The 11,996-nt window shown below is 42.9% G+C and overlaps 1 protein-coding gene across 5 annotated transcripts in view; it reads left to right on the top strand.

Moving 5' to 3' along the window:
* Positions 1-11,996, top strand: part of LOC122554192 (ATP binding cassette subfamily A member 4b) — a 151,409-nt gene that overhangs the window by 101,716 nt on the left and 37,697 nt on the right. For 4 of the 5 annotated variants that reach the window (XR_015758111.1, XM_087990479.1, XM_087990478.1 and 1 more), the window contains 3 exons: positions 236-316; positions 8,712-9,001; positions 10,962-11,086. Coding sequence is in view for 4 of the 5 variants with exons in the window: in XM_087990479.1 (XP_087846605.1) it covers positions 236-316; positions 8,712-9,001; positions 10,962-11,086 (496 nt within the window). In the remaining variant the exon portion in view is untranslated. The remainder of the gene's footprint in view (positions 1-235; positions 317-8,711; positions 9,002-10,961; positions 11,087-11,996) is intronic. The other variant, XM_087990480.1, reaches the window with a different exon arrangement.

Here is an 11,996-nt window from a genome sequence, read left to right as displayed (position 1 = left end):
TCCATCTCATTGGTGAAGGAGTTCAAAGTTCCAATGCCCCATTGCTCTTGTCATTGTTATCAGTGGTTTACACTGATTTTAAATTGATTTTAGAAGTCTAACTCATGGGGATTTCATGAGATGGCTTCTTCAGCGCCCCAATGCATAAACTTGACCAAAGTTCAAGATTTATTCAAGTTACTAATAACTTCTTTTATCATTGTTCTTTTCTTTGTTACTCATGATCTTTGCAAAGGCTGTCTGTTACTAAGAAAGTCAGAAGCAGGCCTTAAAGAGGAACACAAGGCAACAGTTGTCAACATTGATGCTAACAATGGTGAGCATAAAGGAACATTCTAATCTTTTGGCTCTTAATTCGACAATAAGACATACAATTCCACATCCGTGTTTGGTGAGAACATGAGACAACCATTATCCAAAAATATGTACCCTGAATGACCCTTTCTTTCACTATCCAATTTTATTGAAGACTTCATTTCTAATTGACCTTTGGGCTTATAATGGACCAAACAGCCACTTTCTGTGCTGTAATCATTCTATGGTACAATTCTATATATTAATATCCTTTGTCCTTTTCCAGTCCATTTCTGTAAATTTGCAAGCATTGATTTTTTTTCAGGTCTATTTGTTTAATCGTATACTCTTCTGTCACAAGATACCACTTTTAGTCTTGCAAATTAAGTCAGTCCCACCCCACAGAAGTTTATAAAGCTACAGTAATTACATATTCAATTGCAATGTCACAAACAAACCATAAATAAGGAATTGCATTCCGGATTCAGCATGCAGATTGACTTTTTTTGAAGTTCCCATTTTAATTGTTGACGTTTCTGCTTTCACCCTTTGAACTCAATTCCTGACACTATCTTTGAGAGAAACCAGGGCACCAGTTCAAAAGTCATTGCAACACATACACAAACACTGCTGTTCCCAGATCTCTGACCCGACTACAAAATAAACCAATCTCTTCGTAATGAAATCCATTAAGAATGTGATTCTTTCCACCTCCCCCTTCCACCACCACAGTAAAGGCCCTTTGAAACTACTGACCGAATTTTAAAAGAACAATTATGGGGCATTAAATTTAATAACTTCCACATTAATAATGTGGCTGCTAATCTCTACTTCTTTGGAATTTGGTCTGCAAGCTTAAAAAAACCCTTCAATGTTTACTTCAAAGGACAAAATACCAACAGTTGGATCATTTGTTGCCAAATTGCTGTAGTCTTTATTCAGTACATCAGTATCGTGATGGAAGGGCACAATTATCTAACTAGTAAAGGGTACTAATTCAAACTTCAATGGAATGACTTCTAAAAACTTACAAAATCACTAGGTAAACAATTCTTGTCCATTTAATAACTGTCTATATTTAAAACTGTAAATACACAGGGCTATATTTTCTAGGCCTTGTGGCCAAGGCTTGTAAGTGGGGCACTACATCAGGCCAGCCCCTTAACTCATTTCCAACACCAGGGATATTTCCCAGTGGTACCCACTCTATGGAGGTTGGCAGCTGATTCACATAGAGAAAGTGAGGACTACAGATGCCGGAAATCAGAGTATGGTGCTGGAAAAGCACAGCTGGTCGGGCAGCATCCAAGGAGCCGGAGAATCAATGTTTTGGGCAAAAGCCCTTCATCAGGAATTCACATGGTTTAGGCCTAATTCGGGTCACCTTGGCAGCCACCGACAAAACCACCTGATGAGGCATAGGACAGCAGTAGGCCATTTGGCCTATTGCACCTGATCCTTCATTCATTGAGATCCTGGCTAATCTGATAACCTTCAACACCACATTCCTGTTTTTTCCTCATAATCCTTGATTCCTTTACTGATTAAAAATCTGTCAGTTTTAGCCTTAAATATATTTAATGACCCAACCTCTACAGCCCTTCGTGGTAAAAAAATAATCCATAGATTCATAATCCTTTGAGAAAAGAATTCCCTCCTCATCTTTGATTTAAATGTGCAACCCTGTATTCTGAGTTAATGCCCTCTGATCATAGACTCTCCCATAGGGCGAGACAATTTTTCGGTATCTACCTTGTCAAGTTCCCTAAGAATCTTCTATGTTTCAATAAGGTCACATTTCATTTTTCTAAAACCTGACAAGTGCAGGCCCAATCTACTCAACCTCTCCTCATGAGACAGACCCTTAATGCCCAGAAAAAATCTAGTCAACCTTCTGTGCACTGTCTCTAATGTCTTGAATCCTTAGATAAGGGGCTTAAAACCATTCACATTATTCCAGCTTTGGTCTGACTAATGGCTTCCATTGTTTTACAAAACCTTTTATACCCTGTTCCCTTTGAAATAAAGTCCAACGTTCCATTTGCCTTCCCTATTACCCTATTGGATGCTATCTTTTTGTGATTCATGCATGAGGACTCCCGAATCCCTCTGTTCCGTAGCTTTCTGCAATCTTTCTCCATTTAAATAATATTCAGCTCCTCTACTCTTCCTGCCAAATGGAGGTGACCTGACAGCGATTGAGACTCTGTGCCCCATGGACAGAAAGGCCCCACTCCCGGCCTGTTCACTCCCAAACAGCCCAGCAGCTTCAGCGCTGATTGATTTTTATTTACGTCCACACACTTCAGCAGTACCCACCTCACCTGGGGCTGATGAAACTGCAGAGGTGCCCCTAATTGAGCCCTCTGATTGGGCCTGGCAAACATGGAGGTAGCCAATTAGGAGTAGAGTACAACCCTTGTTTGCGGGCCGCAGAACCCCCATTGGATTCCAACAATGGAACTCCAGAACCCATGAGAAAATTCAGGTTGGGGTCCAAATTATGGACCCCAACCTGAACTGTGTCGCTGAAGGGGTGATGCAATGATGTCAAGGCTACTTCTGGTCTATAACTACAGTGAAGAGTTCCACCAGACACACCCTTTATTCTCCACCAATCATCCATCTTCTGCTCTTCTATTGAAACTTGTAATGCAACCTAGCTTCACAAGGGACTAAGAATCCAATGGTTTTGCTCAAGTGGACAATATTCATGAAGGTCTTTTGCCCAAAACATTGATTTTCCTGGTCCTGTGATGCTGCCTGACCTGCTGTTCTTTTCCAGCACCACTCTAATCTGGGGAATATTCATATTTGATTTTTTGTGATAAATATTTGAGCATTAAAGGTCATTAGACTAATACCCAGGCTTGGGCATTTCCAGCAAGGGTTAATTGGGTAATGATGAGGCTGCTTTTTATTTTTTCCTCCTCCATAATCCAACATCTCTTGTGGTGGTTGAGGGTATTATCACTTTCACTCAGATGAGCTACATTAGCTCAGTGCAAGCACCAGCCTTTCCCAGTGTTTCTGCCTCAGTTTTTCCCTGAATAAACCTGCTGAGCCATCGGGCAGGGAGTGGCTGTTCTTTAATCACTACCTACAACTCCATGCCACAACAGGAATACCCTCTCATCATCATCCTGCAGAAAACATTCATTTCAAAACGTCTGGTACAGAAGATGCCTTTAAATTATAGTCAAGTTAAACAGAAGAACAAAAGAGTTGTGGAGCAGTGATGTCTCATTGATGAGAAGTTGCGTAATTATATTTACATTTAATTATTAGGCTGCCAGATGCATATTTACATGGAATCACAAAATAGCATTATTGGTAGCTTGCAAATGTAATTATGTTGAAATGTAATTTCAAAATCTAAACTGATAATTAGAGGGGAAGGAATACTTTTGTACAAAGCACATTCCCGCTTAATACTGAATTGTCTGCTTTCATTTGGAAGTGCAGAAATTGAATATTGCTGAAAAAGTACCATGTTGTCAAAGAGTTTTGTCCATCGTGCCTGTTTGAGAAGCAGCATTCTTGGCTTTGTCCAGGTAACTGCAGGATGAAAGATTTTGACAATACGTGCTTCGGTTCAGCAACATTCACTGTCAATTTCATTCTGTTATTGATGATCATTATAGAGTGGCCTGCTCCAATGTTGTTATTAAGTCACAAGTAAACATGGATGATGAAGACCATTTGGGTCATCATAGCTCAACCAGCCAGAAGAAACCATCTTTCCAATTACAGTAATTGAACATTTCCACCATGTTTACTCTCACCACCCTCTTAATTCTGATATTAATTCCAAATGAACCTTTTTCCAACTGAACCTTTCTCCTGTGGTCACCATTTAATTTGAAGCAGCTCCCTGGGTTTATTACGCCTGGGTGGAATCTAGTCAGGGTCTGAGTGGTGTGGGCTGTGGTGAGATGTGTGGCAGATTTTGATAAGCAGCGTCCATCTCAATGTCGAGATCATCTCACTCCATCTTTTACGCTTTCCACAAGCAGTGTAGGGAGATTCTAACTGGTGCCCAGTAAGCTACTAATTGACAGGGATTAATGCTGGTTGACAGCCTACATTCATAATCAGCCTCCCAACTCATCTCCCCACTCAATTCACCAGACAAGCTCCATGTTGGGAAAATTTGACAAGGAAATCATAGAATCCCTACAGTGTGGAAGCAGACCATTCAGCCCATCGAATCCACACCAACCCTCCAAAGAGCATCCCACCCAAACTCACCCACCCCCATCCCTGTAACCCTGCATTTCCCATGGCCAGACCACCTAGCCTGCACATCCCTGGACATTCTGGGCAATTTAGCATGGCCAATCCACTTGACCTGCATAACCTGTTTTCAGACTGGACCAGGCTGCAGCTCAGGGTAGCTCACTTTCTGTCGTAGCACTCGCTCACCAACCTGCATGCTCCTAGCTTCCCTGCCTAGCCTTGCCTTGCCATTTAGTGCAGTCACAACCACAGGCAGCTTGCCTTTCTGCTGAGCAGCTCTCAGTCTAGGGTCTGCACATCTTGTAGATGTAACACACTGCTGTCCAATCTCACTCTTCCGCCATCTGCTAGCAACTTGCGTGGCTAACACAGTGCACCTGCAGTAAGCACACAGCCATGTCCCAAAGTGTTGGGAGAGCAGTCCTTAGTGAAAATGATGGCACTACCCATCAATCAGGGGATCCTGGTGCAGTAAGTTGGGGGCAGTGTCCGATACCAGACCAGGAGATTGGCTACAGTCTGGTGTCCTGTTGTGGGGGAGGTGATTTCTCAGTCAGAGGGTTCTTTGTTGAGAAATCCATTAGCTCTGTAGTGGCCAGTCCAGGAGCAGAGCTATTGCAGTCGGGGAGTGGTCAGTGGGCTGGGCATGTCTTCTCTGGGGTCAAGAATAGAGTGGTGCTGGAAAAGCACAGCAGGTCAGGCAGCATCCGAGGAGCAGGAAAATCGACGTTTCAGGCAAAAGCTGTTCATCAGGATGAAGGGCTTTTGCCCGAAACGTCGATTTTCCTGCTCCTCGGATGCTTCCTGACCTGCTGTGTTTTTCCATCACCACTCTAATCTTGACTCAAATCTCCAGCATCTGCAGTACCCACTTCTGCCTAAGTCTTCTCTGGCGCTGTCCCGTCATGTTGGTCAAGGGGATGTGTGCCACAGATTATTGAGTCTATCCTTAGAAACTAAGGGCATATGGTGATGGGGGTCAAAATGTTGACACAGTACTTTAGCTTACAGGACTGGGGGCTGCAAGTTCTGGGCAAAGATGCAATCCAATTAGTGATGGAGCTTATTAGAGAATTGCGGAGCCATATTCTCCTCAGACTCTTTCTTTGACTGAGCAGGGCAGATTCAGAATACCAGTGTCTATCCAGGCTTTTCAGATGGCTTGCATGCGAGTGCTGTGGCTGTTTCTTGGTAGATATCCACTTAATGCTGTGTTGTTCCAGGATCAGCATACGGAATGATGGGGCAGAATTTGAACATAAGAGAAGCTGTATGGGATAGGCAATTAACGAGGCAAATTTGCTAAGATAAAACTCGCCAGGCCTTGCACCGAGAGTCACTCTTAAAAAAACTCAGTGCAACTTGATATTAACCAAAAATGTAAGATTCAGACCTCAGGCTTTGTTTTGCCATTTTATATACATTTCAGACACCACAGTTTCAAAGACAACAGTTTCTGGATTTTCCTCATATCCCAGTGAATATTGCTGTGGGCCTTCTCTTCATTATTCCACCTGGATACGTCAGTTTCTGCTGAGATTCTGAATCCCATAGTTTTAATTTGACTTAAAATAGTAGAATCAGTGCCTTCCTGAAAAAGTAACATTTGCTTCAAATTTCAAATAAATTCTCATTCCTTCCAATGTTTTGGCATCAATTCTCATAGTTTAGGGTGAGCATTTTGTGCGAATTAATTTCAACATTTTAGTATGGTGCTGGAAAAGTAGTCTTCAAACCCATCAACTCCCACAGCTATCTGGACTACACCTCCTCCCATCCTGCCTCCTGTAAAAATGCTATCTTTTACTCTCAATTCCTCCACCTCCGCTACATCTGCTCCCAAGAGGACCAATTCTGCCATATGGCCTCCTTCTTCAAGAACCGCAATTTCCCCTCCCATGTGGTCAACAATGCCTTCCAGCGCATCTCCCCCACATTCCACACCTCTGCCTTTGAACCCACCACCCTCACCTTCCATTCAACCAACCTCCGGATACATTGCATCATCCTCTGCCATTTCCGCCACCTACAAACAAACCCCACCACTTGGGATATATTTCCCTCCCCACCCCTATCTGCATTCTGCAGAGACCATTCCCTCCGCAACTCCCTTGTTAGGTCCACACCTCCCACCAACCTACCCTCCACTTCCAGCACCTTCCCTAGCCAACACAAGAGATGTAAAACCTGCACCCACACCTCTCCCCTCACCTCCATCCAAGGCCCCAAAGGATCCTTCCACATCTGACCAAGATTTACCTGTACTTCCACACACGTCATCTACTGTGTCCATTGCTATCGATGTGGTCTCCTCTACACTGGGGAGACAGGTCACCAACTTGTGGAACGTTTCAGAGAACATCTCTGGGGCACACGCACTAAAGAACCCCACCGTCCTGTGGCCAAACACTTCAGCTCCCTCCCACTCTGCCAAGGACATGCAAATCCTGGGCCTTCTCCACCACCATACTCTAGCCACCCAACGCCTGGAAGAAGAATGCCTCATCTTCCGCTTTGGGGCCCTCCAACCACATGGAATCAATGTCAATTACTCCAGATTCCTCATTTCCCCTCCACACCTTATCCCAGATCCAACCCTCCAACTCGGCACCACCTCTTAAACTGTCTACCTGTCCATCTTCCTTCCCACCTATCCGCTCCACCCTCCACTCCAACCTATCACCATCACCTCCCAGCTTCATCTCCCTATTGCATTCCTAGCTACCTTTCCCCCAGCCCCACCTCCCAGCCATTTATCTCTCAGCTCCCTTGAGCACCACCCCCTCATTCTGATGAAGGGCTTATGCTCAAAACGTAGTCTCTCCTGCTCCTCAGATGCTGCCTGACCGGCTGTGCTTTTCCAGCACCACACTTTTTGACTCTGATCTTCTGCATCTGCAGTCCTCACCTTCTCCACATTTTAGGTATTGAAAGCTTTAATTGTATATAAGGGCTGTCCATGGCTGACAGTGTATACATAGTTCACTGAACCATCACTTCCTAATAACAGCCTAAATAAATTATCATCTGATATCCTCATGCAATCAGCATTCTGGTTATAACCTTTCCAAAAACCAGACGAAAAGCAGAATACTTGGGAAGCCAAACACTTCAGACTAAGTTTCTCCATTTTTATTCTGCTGTCTCGACCAACACTATTCTGGACATTTTATTTCTTTATTTTTGTAATTTATTCCTCCAAGAATCTATATCTAGGCACCTTTGTACCTAAGACAGTGTCATAAGTGGCGACTTTATAAACTTTTCACCGTACTCCTGTGAGTGTATGTGATAGCAAAGTTAATTCTAATTCTAATCCTACTTTGCGACATTTCTGGCCATTCCCAATTTCCTTCACTGAGCTATCAGGTAACTGGGCCCTGGAATTTGATCCCTCCACTTCTTTGTCTCTGTCCTACTTGGAGAGTTGTCCTTTAATCAAACCTCTTGGACAAACCTCGGCAAAGCAGGTTTGAGGCTACTGTAGTTCCTAACTCATATACAAATTCTTGATGGCTTGTTCTAATGTCACTAAGTAGCTCAGTGTCACCTTTTGTGGCCTACACTACTGTGAAGTGCTTCAAGTTTAGGGAATGTCACATAAATGCAATTTGTTGTAATATCCTCACCTACAGTCAAAAAGGATAACTAGGATCTGTCAAATACTTTGACATTTCAAGAAAATCTGACGGAAGAAAATCCAGGAAAGCTAGTTTGGAGCCAGGAGAATATGTTTTCACAATCTGCTCAATAGGAGAGGAGAGAGGAAAAGAGGTCAAGGATAAGAAGGGAGAAGTTTCAATGCATTGGGTTAAAATGGCGGCACTTTCAGCGACCGGGAGATGAAGGGGAGAGTGGGAGTGAGGGATACACAGTAACCCAGGACTCAGGGAGTGGAGGGCTCAGAGAAGTGCAGAAAATGGAGGAGGTTGTGAAAAGGTTTGAAATAATTTATAGATTGGAAACAAGATTTGAAATCAATGAACTGAGCGAATGTGAATTGCAATGATTTATGAAAATATGTACCATAGTGTAGGAATGGAGACAGATCTTCTGCATTCCATATTCATTCCAAATTCATATTGTTTAATTTATCAAATAATAAGATGAAGCTTTATAGGTAAAGGCACTATATTGTTGATAATTATGATAATTGAGAACATTTTAAATCTATTTAGCATCCAAAGAGGCTTCTCAGAATGGACAGGCCGCAGAGAAAGGCCAAAGTGCTGAAAGAAAAGCATCTGCTTCTGAGGTGAAACCAAATGGGGAAGCGGTGACAGCAGGTACAGATCCAGCAACTGCAGAGTCTCCTGGCCCCATTACTGACAACCCCCAAACCGGTGGACATGATGGCAAAGGCTCCAGGCAGATCCAAGGTTCTGACCTGGTCAAACAACAGTTCAAGGCATTGTTTATCAAGAGATTCAACCATGCTATTCGCAGTCAGAAGGATTTTTTGGCTCAGGTACAATCAACAATATCAGGCCGCACTGATCTGCTTTGACTTTAGCTGAGTTGTCAGCTTTTCATTTGAACAAGTGGATACTGCAGTAACTTCCAAATGCACCACATGTTGCTAAGAATAAATATAAACCTCAATCCATTTTTACTCCGATCAATTCCTGTCCATACTGTACTACAGGGTGCCAGTTTCCCCCTCCCCTGCTGAAAACACTCACTGGAGCTGATGTGCCACCATGTACCCCTTTAGCTCTGGGCTCTTGGGTATCTCTGATTGTTGGGCAGCCATGACTGTAGTTACTTAGCCCTAGAAATCTGGAATTCCCATTGAATCATAGAATCATATAGGACAGAAAAGGCCCTTCGGCCCATCAAGTCTATGCCACCACTACTTACACTGGTCCTGTTTTCCCACAGTAGGCCCATAGCCTCAAATGTTATAACACTTCAGGTGCTCATTCAAATATTTTTTTAAAGGTTATAAAAAACTCGAAATTCTCTCAGTAGAATTTAATGGTTGCACTAATGGGCCTGACCACTAGCTGCACCAGGCCCTTGTGACCTTATTTAATGTCAATCACACATTTGTCTGGTTGACCACAGGACGAATGGTATCTTCAGATGGCATGTCCCAGAGCATCAAATGTTGGCAGCTCTCCAGTACCCCCTCAGCATTACCAGAAATGATGGCTGTGATCACTTCAGGTCCCCTGATGTGTTGCTGCCACTTGCATCTGGGTGGGAAGCCATCCTTGACCCTAGCCACCCTGAACATAACTGGGAAAAGTTGGGAAGGTGACAGGTTCTCCACCTTTATATAGTCTACACAACCTTCCAGTGCCCCTCCAGGGACAGTATATCACAGAACTGTTACAGAGTAGCTGAGGACATTCAGCCCATCAGATCTGCAACAACACATCAACTTGATGCCTTTCTCCTCCATTCACCCTTGCACGTTGCTTCTATTCACATGATCATCCAGTTTCCTCTTGAATCCCTCAATTAACGCTATCTCCCTCACACTTCTAGGGTGTGCATTCCAGACCTGAACCATACATCATATGGAGAGGTTTTTCTCACATCACATCAACAACATTTGCAAATCATTTAAAATCTGTCCCTCTCAACCTTGATCATTTTGCAAGCAAGAAGAGCTTCTCTGTATCGACTCTATCCAGACCCCTCACGATTTAAAAAATTTCTATGAGATCTCCCGTTAGTTGCCTTCTCTCCATGGAGAACAAATCCAACCTCTCCGATCTATCTTCATAATCAAGTATCTAATCTCTGGAGTCATTCTCATAAACCTCTTCTGCACGCTCTCCAATGCAGTCACATCCATCCTATACTGTTGGTGCCCCAAAATGTACACTATAATCCAGCTGAATACTAACAAGTGTCTTGTATAAATGCAGCATAACCTCCTTGCTGTTGCCACTACTAATAAATCCCAAGATATTGTATGCATTATTAACAGTTCTCTTTAACAATTCTGCTGCCTTCAGTGAAATATATGCATATATACCCAGGTCCCTCTGCTCTTACATCCCCTTAAGTATTGTGCCCCTTATTTTATATTGTTTGTCCAAGTTACAAATCCATCATCTCTCATTTCGTTTCATTGAATGCCATTTGCCTTTGACACAGCTAAACTTTCCTCTGGCTTGATGTCAAATGTTGATTGATAACCCTCCTGTGAATAACCTTGGGATTACGTTAAAGGCATTATATAAATGCAAGTTTTTGTTGTTGATTCTTACACAGCTGTGAGTGCTGTGATTTACTCTGAAAGCTGACCAGTAGATTTGTTTCATATTGCATATCATAGTGGGTGCAAACAGCCAAGATTCTCAAAAGTGAAAAGAGCAACATTCACTGTTGTGAAACATTAACTGACTTTGCTGACTATAAGGGTTTGTAATTGATTCAGCACCAAGTTAAATTTAAATCTCTTCTTTTAATAGTTTCTCCTTCCTGCCAACTTTGTGCTGTTAGCTTTAATCTTCTCACTCATAATCCCACCCTTTGGAGAATATCAAAGTTTAACAATTCACCCATGGATGTACGGCAAACAGTACACTTTTTTCAGGTAAGATTATTCAAACTCTTTCCAACAATTTCACATTGTTTAAGATTAAGTCATGGAGTCGTAGAGTTTTACAGCATGCAAACAGGCCCTTCGGCCCAACTTATCCATGCTAGCCCATTTTCACAATTAGGAGGAGAAAGTGAGGACTGCAAATGCTGGAGATCAGAGTTAAAAATGTGTTGCTGGAAAAGCGCAGCAGGTCAGGCAGCATCCAAGGAGCAGGAGCAGGTTCCTGAAGAAGGGCTCATGCCCGAAACGTCCATTCTCCTCCTCCTTGGATGCTGCCTGACCTGCTGCACTTTTCCAGCAACACATTTTCAGCTCATTTTCACAATTAATCTAGTCTCATTTGCCTGTGTTTGGTCCAGACTCCTCCATAACTATCCCATCCATGTACTTATCCAAATGTTTCTTAAATGACAAAATTGTACTTGCTTTCACTACTACCTCTGGCAGCACATTCCAAACACTCACCACCGTCTGTGTGAAAAAAAAAAGCCCTCTGAAACCTTTTATATGCCTCCCCTCTCACCTTACAACAACTTAATTTGTAGACCATAAAATAATACTAAATATCGCATCCATAGCATCTCGGCTCAATGTTAGCTTCCCTTACCTTCGTCAGAAATTTTTGATTTGAAAGCATAATTTAAGTTTAAACATTCAATGCCCTTGCATAAGGCAGAGGTTTGAGAAACTTGGGGATGAGCTGCGTTGTCAGATGCATTGTCTTTCAGAAGGGGCAGTAGGTCCCATTGCTTTTTACAGGTGCGGATTAAAGATCCCATGGCATCCTTTGTCAAAGGAAAACAGGGCAAACCTTTTAGATTCCTGGCCACTATTCATCCCTGCCTTTCAAGTGAATTAACTGGCCATTCACCTCCTTGCTGTCTGTACACAATGGCTACAG

Source organism: Chiloscyllium plagiosum, unplaced genomic scaffold, assembly GCF_037043375.1.
Source record: "Chiloscyllium plagiosum isolate Xiang-an unplaced genomic scaffold, Cpla_swu_hap1 HiC_scaffold_9, whole genome shotgun sequence".
Lineage (NCBI taxonomy): Eukaryota > Metazoa > Chordata > Chondrichthyes > Orectolobiformes > Hemiscylliidae > Chiloscyllium > Chiloscyllium plagiosum.
The sequence above is the reverse complement of the archived record's forward strand: the minus strand, read 5'-3'. Positions and strand labels throughout refer to the sequence as shown.